The sequence below is a fragment of the Corylus avellana genome, chromosome ca6 (assembly GCF_901000735.1).
Source record: "Corylus avellana chromosome ca6, CavTom2PMs-1.0".
In the NCBI taxonomy this organism is placed as follows: Eukaryota; Viridiplantae; Streptophyta; class Magnoliopsida; order Fagales; family Betulaceae; genus Corylus; species Corylus avellana.
The window spans coordinates 12,773,098-12,787,511 of NC_081546.1; the positions used below are offsets into that span (position 1 = coordinate 12,773,098).

Consider the following 14,414-nt stretch of genomic DNA (forward strand, 5'->3'; position numbering starts at 1 on the left):
TAGTGTCTCAGATATAGTGTGTGGCAGCAAATTGACCCCTACTCCTAGATCCAGCAATGCATGCTCAAAAAAATGGTCTCCTATCTTGCAAGGAATGGTAAAACTACCTGGATCTTTTAGCTTTGGTGGTAGTTTTCTTAACAACAGTGCATTTACCTCCTCTGTTAAGGCCACTATCTCATGCTCCTGAAAATTCATTTTATTAGTGCAACGATCCTTTAAAAATTTAGCATATGAGGGAATTTGTTTAATTGCATCTAATAAAGGAATGTTAATCTCTACTTTCCTCAAGGTCTCAAAAATATCAAGAAGTTTTTTTTCTTTCTTTGGCTTTACTAACCTTTGAGGGAAGGGTGGTGCATTAACCTTCTCCATTTTACTTACCTTGGATGTTGAGGCTTCATCTGGAGTTGCTTGAGCTGTCTCTTCAGTTCCTATGACCTTGCCATTTTTGAGAATTGTGATTGCTTTCAGTTGCTGGTGACCCCTTAGATTGGGTATTGTTTGGGATGAAAATTCACCGTGCTTTCTTTCACTCAGCTCCTTGGCCATTTGCCCCATTTGTACTTCTAGTCTTTGAATAGCTTGTTCGGTCCTTTGAATGGACTAATCATGCTTGGCATTGGTTTGTTGTTGCGCAATCACAAATTGTTGTACTATACTCTCCAGGTCATTCTTCTTCGGCTCCTGAACTGGTTTGACTGCTTGTTGGGGACCCCTCTGCTTCCCTTGAGGGTTTAGAGCATTCCGATTGTTACTCCATGAGAAATTGGGGTGGTTGCGCCACCCTATATTGTAGGTGTTGGAGTATGGATTGTTCTTGGGAGGGTAATTGTTTTGTCCCACATAATTCGCCTCTTCTTGATCTGCTAATGGAGACAAAGGACAAGTCTCAGTGGTGTGATCAAATTGCGAACATATGGCACATACCTGGATTTGTGTGTCTTGTTGAATAGGTGAGATGTTCTGAGCAGTCATGGCTTTGACAATCATATCCAGCTTCCTTTCCATAGCAGCCATCTGATTTGGCGATCCACCATTTAGTTTCACTTCATACATGCCTTTACTTTTTACTCCTTGCTTTCCTCTGGAGCAGAATTGTTGGGAGTGCTCACTTAGTGTTTTGAAGAGCTCCATGGCTTCCCCATTGCTCTTTTCCATAAGTGCACCTCCATAAGCTGAATCAATCATCCCTTTGTTCGTATCATTTAACCCTTCATAAAAAATTTGTACATAATCATCTTGAGGGATGTTGTGATGTGGGCACTTTAGAAGCAATGCATTGAAGTGGTCCCATGCCTCGAAGAATAGATCTCCATCTCTCTATTGGAACATTTGAAGTTCCCATTTTAAGCTGCCTTGTCTTTTGAGTTGGAAAAAACTTCTTTAGGAACTTAGTGGCCAATTCTTCCCAAGTATGGATGGAATGTACAGGCAAAGAATTATACCACAGTTTAGCATTATCTTTCAAAGAAAAAGGAAAGAGGACTAACCTGAGTCTCTCCGAAATTAGGCCTTGTATGTGTTGAAGCTTGCATAGAACTCCTTAAGATGCAAGTTAGGATCCTCAGTAGCTGTGCCCCTAAAGTGAGTCAGTTCATTGAGTATTTGTGGGGATATATAATAATTGTCTTCCAGCTCTGGTTGATAAGCTATGCATGATGGCTGGTTGAGGTTTGTCGGGATGAAAGCCTGTTTCATTGGTCTTCGCACCAATGGTGGATTCGCCTCTAGTGGTCTATTGGTGGGTTCTCTCACAAATCTTCCATTGTTTCCTCAACTTCTTCCTCTTCTTCTTTGTCTCTAGGCCTTTGTTGAATTGTCTGCTCAATTTCGGGATCGAGTGGAAGGATGGTTGAATCTTGAGAACGACGACCTTGCATAAGTTGAATTGCGTCTGCAGTCAAAGTAGCTTCAGTGCTGCTTGTCCGAAAGCTCCCTAGAACTGCGCTCGATCGCAGGTTAGTGCGCTCGTTCACAGTAACAAAATGCTGGTGCCACAAACTAAAACAAAACAGAGAACAGAAAAATAAGAAAAATGGAAAATATTTTTGATTTTTAATAATAACAAAATTAAAAATTAAAAATTAAAATAACAAAACTAAAGAAAAATAATTCTAAACAAAATTTGCCGCAATCCCCGACAACATAGCCAAAAACTTGTTGTGCAAATCTACCTAAATTAATAGGTAAATAATTGTACGTTTTACCCACAAGTGCATAAGGTCAACATAGTAGTAGATGATGCAAGTACAGGATCATTCTCACGAGGATTGCTAAATTTTGTTTAAAATAAATTCCGTAAGTAAAACAAAACAAAGATTGATTTTGAGTTTATAATAAAAAAAGGTAGGGCTTTGATATCCACCACTAATTATATTTAGATAATATCACAATATATTAATGCTTTGATCATGTTATGCATACTTAATGTTTGTCAACCTAAGGGTATGGGTGTCTACTCTAATTCTTTTCTTTCTTAAAGGATTTAGCATGGGTGTCTACTAAGTTGTTCTTTAAGAAAGCATGAATTTGTGGAAATCGACAAATTCATGAGGCCTAGGGCATGAGTGTCTACTCCTGGTTCCCCATGTTGATTAACCCAAGAATCCGATGTGGATTTATTTTGTTACTTTTATTAAACCTAGGACTTGGTCATCCAAATTGATTTTAACTAACTAGTCCATACTACATGAATGTGTTGATCAGGCAAACACATATGAGGAATTCATGAAAATAGGAATTAATCAAGTTAAATATCACAACATGATCATCACAAAGGCTCCAATATTGAATATTAACTAAACATAATTAGGGCTTCAATCTAGCCCTACTAAGTAAATTAGTTACACATAAGTTTGATGTTAAACATCTTCATAAAATAAAATAGAAAAGAAAAAAATAAACTCGAAACTTAACTTGAAGAGCTCTAATTCTTCTCCTTGTAAATTGTTTGTCTATTATAGAGGTTTAAGGGTCTATTTATAAGCCTTAGGGATACTCTAGAAACCCTAAAAATGTAGGGTTTAAGTCCTAGTTCGCATAAGCCTCAAAACCCTAAAACAATTAATTTCCATAACAAGGCTGGCGGTTGGCTTGCTCCTCATGCATGGATGCGCTCGATCGCAGCCCGAGTGCAATCGATGGCAGGACTGCGATCGATCCTCTATGTTGGGCGCTTGATCGCAGGGGCCGCTGCTTGTGCGCATGAGCGCATGCCTTGCACTCGTCTTGACCTTCGCCTATAGTGCGCTCGATCGTAGCTCCCCTGCTATCGATCGCACTACCAGAGCCTCCAATTTTCTTCAAACTAACTCTTTATGCCCAAAACTTCCAAAATTGCTTCCTTTTCTTCCAACAACCTACAAAAACAAAGAAAGCACATAAAAGAACTAAAATGACATAAATTAATCAAAACTAAAGGATTAACAAATGTAAGTTAATGGCTAAAATATGAATATTTTGCCACTTAATAGATCACATATCAAGCAGGCGCGAGCGCAACATCGTTCGAGAGCCCAACACATGGATCGATCGCGGCGGTGTGATTGAGCGCACCAACATACGATCAATTGCACTCGCGCGGCCCAGATGCGGAAAGTGTCTTTTTCCACCTCAGTTTAGGTTTCCAGTCTCCTAGTTGGATTAGTAGACTGGCCTACAATCGTATTAGGGTTTCTAGGGTTTCTAGGTCTTTCCTAAGCCTATAAATAGATCTCTTAGCTTCTAGGAAATGTGCGGAGAAAAAGACACAAGCTCTGAAAAAAAAACTAAAGGCTAGATCAAAAGGATTTTGGGGTTTTCTTCTCTTCCACATGTTCTTTTGTTGTAGTTTTTATTTTTATTAGGGTTAGTTTGAATTCCTAATCATATCTCTTTAATATTGCAATATTGACGCATTTACTATAATTATCTTTTGGGTGTTTAATTTGATTACTTCCTGTTTACTTGAATTCTTCATATGAATGTGTTTGATCATATGCATGTGTTTGAATTTATGTTATTTGAGTTAATTTGGATGACTGAGTCCTAGGCTTCACAAAGTGACAAAAGAACCCCATCATAGGTTCTTGGATTAATCAACATGGAAAATCGGGAATAGATACCATGCCCTAGGCCTTGTGTGGTTGTCGATTTCCACAGATCTATGCTTTCTTGAAGAACAACGTAGTACATACCGTGCTAAATCCTTTAAGAAAAAAAGAATTAGATAAATACCATGTCTAATTCATTGCTTAGGGAGATCAATAACTTAAGGTGTAGATACCATGCCCTTAGTTTGACAAACATTGGATATCTAGAGATAATTGGAATATTGGCATATTTTTAATCTTATTTGAGTATGGTAAGTAGTGGATTTCAAACTCTAATCCCTTTTAGTTTTAGTATTTCTATTATTTCATTTCTTTAGTTTGATTCAATCTGTGACAATTGAGTTATTTCCGTTAATTAAATAGGAAATTACTTCTAAGCATAATTTACTAATCCTCGTAGAAATGATCTCGTATTTGCCTACTATACTATCGTTTTGATCTTGTGCACTTGCGAGTAAAACGTAACGAATATTCACCTATTAATTTAGGTGAGTATTTAGTCACAACATGCCACTTGTTATAAAACCAAAAAACCTTTAGGCACTCTTTGTTATAAGACATGTTCTATATAAAACTTTGGTTGCTCTTTGCAAAAACATCTCTGACAAAAGTAATTGTTTTTATCGGAGTATTACAATTTTTGTGACTAAGTTAGGATTTAATTAATTTAGATACGTTTTGTTTTTAAAAACAAAATTCCCTATAGGATCGACCTCGCACTTGCAATTATTTTATTGCAAATGATTTATGCACTTGCAAGTTTTAAAATTTACACAACAGTAGGCATCACATGTCAATCTTAATTAAGTCTAATGGATTAATTGATTTAATAAAAAAAAATATAAACTAGAGTTCAATTACAATTGTTTAATGGAATCAATTGTAATTAAATAGTGACTTTGGGTCCCTCACTAAGCCGATATAAATTAACGAGGTGCGACTTTTTATTTATTAGGCTGCTTGTTTTATTTATTAAAACATGAATTAAAGAGAAATTGTGCGAAAGATGTAAGAAAATGAGATAGGGCTTGGTTTAATCCCAAGCCCAAGAGCAACATGTTGGACGCATGGGCCAGGGAGCAATTCCATGGCCATACGCAATAATTCTAGGAGGTGGAGGCACAGGTTTTTCTAGCCTAGCTGTCCACCCCTAGTAGTAGTCCCACATTGACTAGTTCTCTCACCTCTCCTAGTATTCCAAGCCTATAAATAGAGAAACCTTAAGCTCTTACAAAATACACAACCACTATAGTTCTTTAATATTTACTAAGAACTAATGTTCTTGAGTTATTTCTCAAGAATATGTTAGTTTTGAAGAGCAAGGTAAGGGTCCACACTCTTGGTTATTGTCAGAAGATTTAAAGGTTTCATAATCCCTAAAATTGCAAGTGTTCTTTCGAGGAGCAAGAAAGAAATTTTTTGCCTAAAAGCCAATGAGTGGTTGTGATATTAAATTAAGTAATTCTTGTTTTGCAATTTAATTTTAATATAGCATAGTTTTTTATATGTTTTTCTTAAAGTTCGATCTTAGTTTGAGAATTTTTTTTTTGTTGCGCAATATTATTTTTGCAATTATATTCCCAACAAGTAATTAGATGGTGAGCCATGCGAGAGCATATGTGACTGTGGAGGACTTAGCCAAAATTATATTTAAGGAGCTACACCCTAAATTGTGGGATGTTCTATGGAATGGATTTTATGGGAAACTTGATGAATTAATGGAAATGTTATTTTGTTTTACTTCTCTCGATATTGGCTCGATGCTTTGGAGTGGATTTCCTGGGGTTGGCAATTTAACTTGGGAACCGCGAACCCACACAACACGTAATTTTAGGGTTAGGGTTTAGGTTAGACGAGTTCGGGTCATAAATGGATCACCCATTTATGACACATTTAATAAACATGTCGAGTCGTGTCAACCCACAGGTTCTCGGGTTGCCCCATATATATAATTTTTTTAATCTCAAATTTGTAAACCTAAGGCTAACTAAACTTCTAAACTAATCCTACCTACTTGCGCCGCTTAGCCTTAGAGTCTCAGACTACTCTCTTTCTCAATCTCCGATCTCTCGCTCTCTTTCTCTCTCCCTCTCTCTCTAACGGTCTCTGCCTCTCTCTCGGTCTCTCTGTCAGTCTCTGCTTCTCTCTCTATCGGTCTCTCCCTCTCTCTCTCTCTCTCTCTCTCAATCTCGCCTTCTCTCTTGGTTCGCGACTTGTGGCACAAAATCCCTATGGCCATTAGCCTACTCCTTGTGGCACCAAATCCCTCCTCCGCCTTCACTTGGTTCGTGGCGCTACCATTAATTCCAATGGACATTTACTATCTACAGCATAGCATGCAATACAAAACAAATGAATGACAAATTATTAATATTATTTTTTTTGGTTTCTCAAAGAAACAGGTCGGGTCGGGTTGGATCAAATCCTATTGACATCTAACTTAAACATGTTTACGGGTTGGGTCGTGTCAACCTGAAACTGTACATTTATCTAAATGGGTTACACGTGTTGTGTTACTTGTTAAGAAAATGTGTCATGTTTGGGTTTAGGTGTTCGACACGTTTAGTTAAATGTGTCGGGTTCAGGTTGGCATAAACGGGTTCGCGGGTCAACCAGGTTAACACAAACTCGACACGCCAACTCATTTTGCCGGCCCGCCCCTCCAAAAATTTTTGAAATTTATTTTTAAGGGTAATTTTTTTAGTTTTTTGGACCCTAACCCCTACTTCTCCTTCTTTCGCCCTACTCTTCTTTTTCTTGACCATTTTTTTTAATTGATTTGTTATTTTAATTTATTATAACATGTTAACAATTTATTATTTTTTTTTTTGAATTTTTATTCTTTTATATGTATTATTTTAGTTCCGCCCCACCTTATAGGAATTTTTAGAGCTGCCGCCACTGCTACGCAGGTTTGTTCTTTCTTCTATGGGGTATGCTTTTAAGTGTATTTGTATTGATTTGTTATTTTAATTGAATTAATTATTATCTTCCAAAACAAAAACAAAAAAAGAGGTGTGTTTCGTCATGCCACGTGTCGTTATCAAAGTCGGTTCGTTTTGAACCGCCACGACACGAGAACGTCGGGTAACTCCGATATCCAATTTCTTAACCCGAAAACCAGCCCATAGAGTAAGATGTTGGGGTTTGGTTGGGTTTCTCAGGCCATAGCGTCAGTAATGGACGAAACAGGGAAGCAATCGGCGGTGAGTGTTTGAGTAATACTTAGAATCGGAGATGATGGATGGCATTTCATGGTGGTCGGCGAAGGCTATGTCGTTCAAGTTAAGCCGGAAATCGGAAGCCACTTCCATTCTCAAAGCTTCGATTTCCTCCAAGCTCCCGGACTTCCTCTCTGATTACTCCGACGACGTTCTCGCCGTAAATTATTTCATTCCTTTCTCTTCCTTTTTCGTTCTTTTTGAATGAAACCTTAAATGCGTGTGCGAATGCCAATGCTTATGTAGTATCTGTTTGTTCTGTTCAACAAGCAGGAATACATAACGGTTCTTGTTTGCAACGGGAAGAGTCAATATCAGGCAAGGGATGATTTGGACGCATTTCTTGGCGAGAGGGCTGCCGATTTCGTATCTTGGTATTTTCATTTCTTCAGTTGTTTCTTGCATTCGTAAATTGATAATGGTAGAACGACTTGAATACGCAAATTCAACTGCGCTGTATTCTTTGTAGGTTATGGGATTTTCTCTTGAATCATGCTCGTCAATCCAATGCAGACTTTGTTGCTTTATCAGATCCGCTAGATGTCGCTGCTCATCCGTCCACGGTAATTTTTTTCTTTCTTTCTTTTTTCTGCATATTATGTGATAGATGATTGCTTTGTTTGTTCTGTAACTATTTTCCTAACGTGGATTTGCCCCATTGGCAGACCAAAAACGAAGGTGGCTCCAATGCTGGACATGAAAGCATTCAGTGTAGCAATAAATCTAACAAGAAGGTTGGCAACAAACTAAATTTGAAGTTATGGGTCATTCCTAGTGTAACACATACTATCTTTTCGTCTAACCTGTGCATGAATCGATGCTCATTTCATTGTAGAGCAGGTTGTCAATCATGGCTCCAGTTGGTTACCTAACGAACGAGAAAAAATTCCCTCTAGCCATTTAGAATCCTCCCCATCAGGTGAGGTTTCTTACCTTGCCAGACATATGCAGTCCTCATTGCTAGAACTATCAGCATTGATGTTGAATACGATTCATTCTAACTTGGTAACAATGTAAAGACTAGTCACAGTTTGTGGTTCCTCATATGCTGATCACATTGAGCAACTATGTTCATCTCTTCCTTTCAGAATATGCTCATCACAGACATATTTCTGTCTCTAATATGACTGGAACTGGCCTTTGGGCACGACCCACAGGTGTGGTCTCCCACTCCCAACACAGTGGAAGGCCGCGTGGTAGTGTTTGGGATAGACTGGGCAAGCCATGTGATGGCACACCTGAAGGGAGCAAGACTGTTGATGTGAGTGGTGTTGGTCTTATGAAGCAAGATGAGCAAGTAATTACTCAGCGACCATCAGTGCTTCCTGTGCCAAATGGTGAACGTAGTAGGACTGTGACAGGGGAAGTTCTTGGGATTGGTAACAACAACCTTGCTGAGAGTAGAAAGTTCGATCATGTCTTGGGTACAATTTGTGAACCCCATGCTGTGAGTAACATCGGTCGAAAGAGACACTTTGGTGAAGTTGGTGCTGGCCTTGGTTCTGGTCCAGTTCCTTTGGTGGTTGAGAGAAATGTGGGCCTTCCATGCAAAGAAAATTCTCAGAATTTCAAGAAATCCAACTTGACCAAGGATTCCAAAACTACTACTCCAAATCTGGCTTCGGTATGTTTTCTGCCTGGCAAACCATGGTCATTTAACAATGAATAAAAGCATGGTTGCTAATTGTAGCAAGCACAAATTGTGGGAAGTACCATGATATAAGGTTAACTTGTAAAAGGAATTTATTTGTTGTTTTCCCGACGTATATGTATTTTATTTGCATATTGGGAGAAGGTTTTACCTTATTCAATGTTTTCATGCATACAGGAAGTTTTAGATGTGAAACAAAGACTGCATCAAATTGAGATGGAAATGTCTACGCTGCGATCAAGACAGGTGAAGATTGAAAAAGATGGAAAGCCCAACTTATTGTTGAATTCTAGTAAGTCCATTCCAGTAAATGCAGCAAGTTTCTAAAGCATTGGATTTATTTGTGGTTTTATAGTTTTTCAGTTTTCTTCAGAATTTGGGGCTGATTTGCCTGTAATTTTGCTGTAGTAAAAGAAAGAGGGGGGGGGGGCTGGTTGTGGGAAGGGGGAGAATGAAGTTACAGTTAGAGGTTCACACACTTGTGACCTCTGCAGGGAAATTTTGTTGGGGGTGTATTTTCTAATTTCTCTTGTTCTTTAACTCCTGGGCCTGGACATAATACTTTGTTTTACTTGTAAGTTCTGTGCTGACAATGAAGCATTTCTATAAATTGATAGTGTGTTCACATGTTGGTCTCCCTTGGGCTTTGGGTACCTGTTTGTAGGATGTGAGAATGGAATTGTATGTTTTGGGTGTAGTACCAAAATACAGCTGTTTATGTAGTGAGCTTAACTAGTTGACGGTTGAAAATCAGTGAGTTTATTGTATTGTACCAAATGGTCAAGATCATGCGGGATTTTTTTTTTTTCACTTGTCTGTTTGCAGGTCCATTGAAGCTTCCAGAAGAAGATAGTGAATCAAGAACTGTGCTTGTGACAAATGTAAACGCAGAGAAACTTTTTATATGCCCTTTTTCAGTATTAAATCCTCTTAATTGCTTCCTAGATAGTTATACATCGAGTCTGGTTTAGCTGTCCATTTGAGTCAGACTTATTGATGCATGTTCTTTGGTAACTGTTATTTAGGCCTATCCCTCGCCTTTCGTTCCTAAGTTCAGTCTAGAAAAAACATCATGAAACTATTTGACAAATGGAGTGGTCGAAATGTTGTTTGAGGATTTGTTGCATAACACTTTTTCTTAAATGGCTACTAAAAATCAATTGAAAACTAGCTATCTTATCCTTTACTATCCAGAGCAAGATCATATTGATTACATTCCCACACATTTAGGCCTATTTGGTGCAAATAATCAGGTAGAAGAAAGAAATAAGGCCTCTACTATGGTTTTTGTGGACATCTGCTTAACTCTTTTGTATCATAATCTGAACCAAAATTAATGATATTAATTGGAAAGGCATATTATGATTGTAGGGAAAGATCCGAAAATATTGAAACTTTCAACCATTGCCATATGAGATGTCAAGAAAGTAATTAACATTTAAGCATTGACGGGAGTAACAGGAAATCAAAAGGCCAAGTTCAAAGGCTTTTCAGTGATGCTGATAAACAATGCAACAGTGTAGCCAGCTTGGCACAACATAATTTATTAATGTTTTTGTTTTGGTCCAGTACCAGATCGGCATTGGATAGATGCTTGTTGTCTGGAGATGGCGCCAGAGCGACATAGGGCAGCAAGGAAAATATCTGGCAGCTGCAAAATGAGAGGTTTCTTTATTTAATTTGTAAAAGAGATTAGGAAAACATTGGGGTCAAAACTTTCTGAAGGTTGGGAAAGGGAAATAGAGGGTTTCATGGGTTGTAAGTTGCTGGAAGCAAGAAGGGTTGCAGGATTTTCTTGCAGCAGGTTATTTAAGGGATCTTAGGGTGGCTAGGGATTGAAATTAATTGTAGGGAAAGGATTTGGGTTGTGGGAGAATGGTTATAAAATTCTAAAGAAATTTGTAGCTGTTCTCAAAGCCCCGTACTTTTAAGGTGGGGCAGGTGGCAAAGGCTGCCAGTTAATGGGGTGCAGGACGGAAGGAAATATTCTCTTTGATATCGCTTGATTAACAATAGGTGGGGTAGAAAGCCTTAAAGAGAAAGCTTTAGCAATTGTAGAAGTTACTACTTACACCAGCACCTAACAAGCTTCATCAACTCATAATTCATGTCGAGTGGATCTTGTTGTTTCATAAAATTCTTAATTCATGGAGGGGGGAAGACAGAGAATAGCTCGGCTGTGAAAGTCATGAGAGATAAATGACGCTATTATGCCCATTCCACTGAAGACAGTCTTCAGAGATTCCACGTGAAGATGATAGACAGGAATTTAGGTTTATGACTATTGGAGTATAGTACAATAGGTGGGCAAATAGGTATTATTTCTTTCCTCGAGCATAAAACTTCAACTTGTGAGGTGTTTTCACTACTCAGGAAAAAACTTGAATTAGATATTTGAAATAATTGTGATATATGAATGGTATCAAACCTAGACTTCCTTAAGTATTACATCTAGGGTTTTGTCATTATCGCACCTCATGTTCGGAATGAAAGCATTACATCAATGTAGAGACAGAATTTTAGAAGAATATTTTTTGGCATCATGGGTATATTTTCTAAGCATCATGCCTAAGGTTTCTTGTTATCACAACTGGTGTTAGGGGTGAAAGCAGCATTACATCAATGTAGACAGCATTCTAGTAATCCTATTTCTTTTAGGACATAAGCTCCAAGAGATTAGCCTATGGAGGATCCAGATTAGGCCTTAAATTTTTAAGTTTTATTTGTTGAGTGTATTTCAAACTAAGTGACAAGGAATTGTTTCCTTAAAATTTCAATATGAGCTGTTATTAGAAATGGGGACTTCCCAATTCCATATTTATGATTTGCACAAATCCCCTTCCTTGTGCATGGCTTTGTGCTTGAGCCTTTGTACAAAGGTTGTACCTGTAATCCAACTCCCTAAGGCGAAAAGGAACGGAGAAAGAGCAATAGACTGGACCAACCTACAAAAATGAAACGGTCCCTCTGAAGTAGTCATCCACAATATCAAATAAACCATCATCTTTGGTAAATTTACCAAGGGCTATTGTTATTGCAATCTGATCCTTTTGTTTCTTTTTTGCCGTTGTCATTGTCTAGTAAAAAATCGACTTATTAAACATGGCTTGTTTTGGAATATCAGGTACATTTTGCAGGAGCCAATAAAAAAGCGTTATCATTGTACTTTGCCAAATGTGGGGCAGTGGTCAATGTGGTGACTTTGACTGACAACTCAACTGCACAGCAAAGAGGGTAAATGAAATTCCTTCATCTCTACTTTGATGGTCACTAAGTAGGTACATGTTCTGTTTATATATTGTATCTTTTACTGACTGGTTAATGAATTTAATTCTCTTTTAGGTCTGCTTATGTTATATTTGCCAGTAAGGAATCTGTTAACAAAGCATTGGAATTGAGTGGAGCTCAATTTTTTTCAAGGCCCATAAAGGTAAACAAGTCCTGATACCTCCTATAATCTCTATTTGGTTGATCATTGATATGCTGAGATATGACTAGATCAGAATTATGAACTGAGAAAAATGCGGAACTGGAGCAGTCTTATATAGATTGGCTCTTTTGTTATATAATTTTTTCTGATGACTTAATTGAGGTTGAGATATAGAAAACTAGATAGTTGTAACAAATCAAATGATGGAAGTTACTCCAATGTCCTCTCAACTTTCTCCCGTTCCTCGACCTGCATATTAAGATTTTCAAATAAAGGGACACACTGCAGCTAGCTTAAATCCCTTGTGGACCCAACGATCTAAATGGATTTATGAGAAATTAAGATGCATATTTTCTTTTTCAATTATCCTTTTTACTTGGTGTGTAGGTGGTAAGGAAGGCAGCACTAGCTGGTGCAACATTAGGACCAAGCCAGCTTGCTGGGAGTCCATGCGAAGCACCTTTGACTCACAACAATAGAAATTTTACACCCAACAAACTACAATGGCGAAGGGCATCCACCTCTGATCCATCAGAACCATCAGTGCCATCAACTGTTAAAGTGAATGTGGCTGCATCTTCTGCAACCCAACAACAGCTTCCTAGTTCACCTGCACCACTTGGAACCAGAGAAGTGAATTCTTTGTCTGGAGAGCACCCTGTCACTTTCTAATTTTTTAGATAATCACATTTACTAATTGGTTGCAAAGCCTTGACTCTTTTTTTGGTGGGGAGGATTGGGGGGAAGAAACCTCGTCAATGGGGGAGGGATGCTATTGATCTTAGTAGATGTTGCCCATAATGTGGTGGTAGTAGGATGTATGGAGTTTGATCAGCAGTAGCTTGATTTGAAAAATCTACTTATCCTTTGAAATTATTAGATTAATGAATCAGGATGCAAAATTCTTTTCTTTCATATGCGCTATGTTTTGTTGACTTTGTTGGTAGTTGGGTAGGAGCAACAATTCTCTTTTTAATTTTGATGGTTTGAAGTAGGGGTGTCAACCCGATTCGGTTTTTCGGTTTTTGGCCAAAACTGGGAACCGGAACCGGGGTACCCCGGTTCTCGGTTTTGAGAAACCGGAACCGAAACTAGGACCCCGGTTAACTAGGGTCCCGGTTACCGGCCGGTTCCGGTTTTATCCGGTCCGGTAACTAATTTTTTTAAAAAATTGGTTTTTGGGCTTATTTTAGGTATTTGGCTTAAAATAAGCCCCTTTTTTTTTTTTTTGTCATAAGTTGGCCAATTTTTAAAAAAATCTCTTAGTCTCTTTGTCTAAATTAAAGGGGTTTTGTTGTGATTGTTCCAAATAATTAAAAAATAAATCTAAAAAAGTCCAAAAATCTTAAAAAAATCAATGTTTTTGCCAATTTGGGCCTTAGAAAAAAAAATTTAATTTTTTAAAATACCCCAAACCTAAACCTAAGTGTAAAAAATATTAATATATATATATATATATATATATATATATATAATAATATATAAATATTATCAAATAAAATAGAAATCCAGTTCCGGTTTCCCGGTTCCAGTTCCGGTTTTCCGGTAATTTTTGACACCGCTAGTTTGAAGATGATTTGATAGATTATGATTGTTTCGTAAATCGTAATAGTTGCTGCCATGTGTGCTTCATTTGAAGGCAATATTATTGATAATTGGTTGATTTCTCTATCTCTCAATTGGTGGCGTTGCCTTTGTGTAGAAACGCTGTCACAATTTTTATGGTAAGCCATCCAGTCACTTGTAACCTTCAATTTTGACTCTCTGAAATCCCACCATATCGGCGCTTTGCCCCACTTGTACTTCAAATCAAATATCTTTGTTGCATGGAAACGTAAGGACAACAATTCAACCACGCAAACTCATTTGAACATCCAAACACCTCATTAACTTCCAAGGAAGATATTTTCCTCCTTTCACTGATTTTGGATAAGATAGTGATCGTACATACAACATGCACAAGTTGGTCTCCTCGACTTCAATAAAATATAACATCAAATTGAATACACGAAAATGGC

The 14,414-nt window shown here is 37.8% G+C and overlaps 1 protein-coding gene across 1 annotated transcript; it reads left to right on the plus strand.

Moving 5' to 3' along the window:
- Window positions 1-7,232: 7,232 nt before the first annotated feature.
- Window positions 7,233-13,306, plus strand: LOC132185858 (uncharacterized). Its single transcript, XM_059599659.1, has 11 exons — window positions 7,233-7,475; window positions 7,589-7,689; window positions 7,785-7,878; window positions 7,981-8,049; window positions 8,156-8,234; window positions 8,404-8,939; window positions 9,144-9,258; window positions 9,792-9,847; window positions 12,091-12,200; window positions 12,309-12,396; window positions 12,784-13,306. The coding sequence occupies exons 1-11, from the start codon at window positions 7,332-7,334 to the stop codon at window positions 13,066-13,068; spliced, it is 1,677 nt and encodes a 558-aa protein (XP_059455642.1). The 5' UTR covers window positions 7,233-7,331; the 3' UTR covers window positions 13,069-13,306.
- Window positions 13,307-14,414: the final 1,108 nt, after the last annotated feature.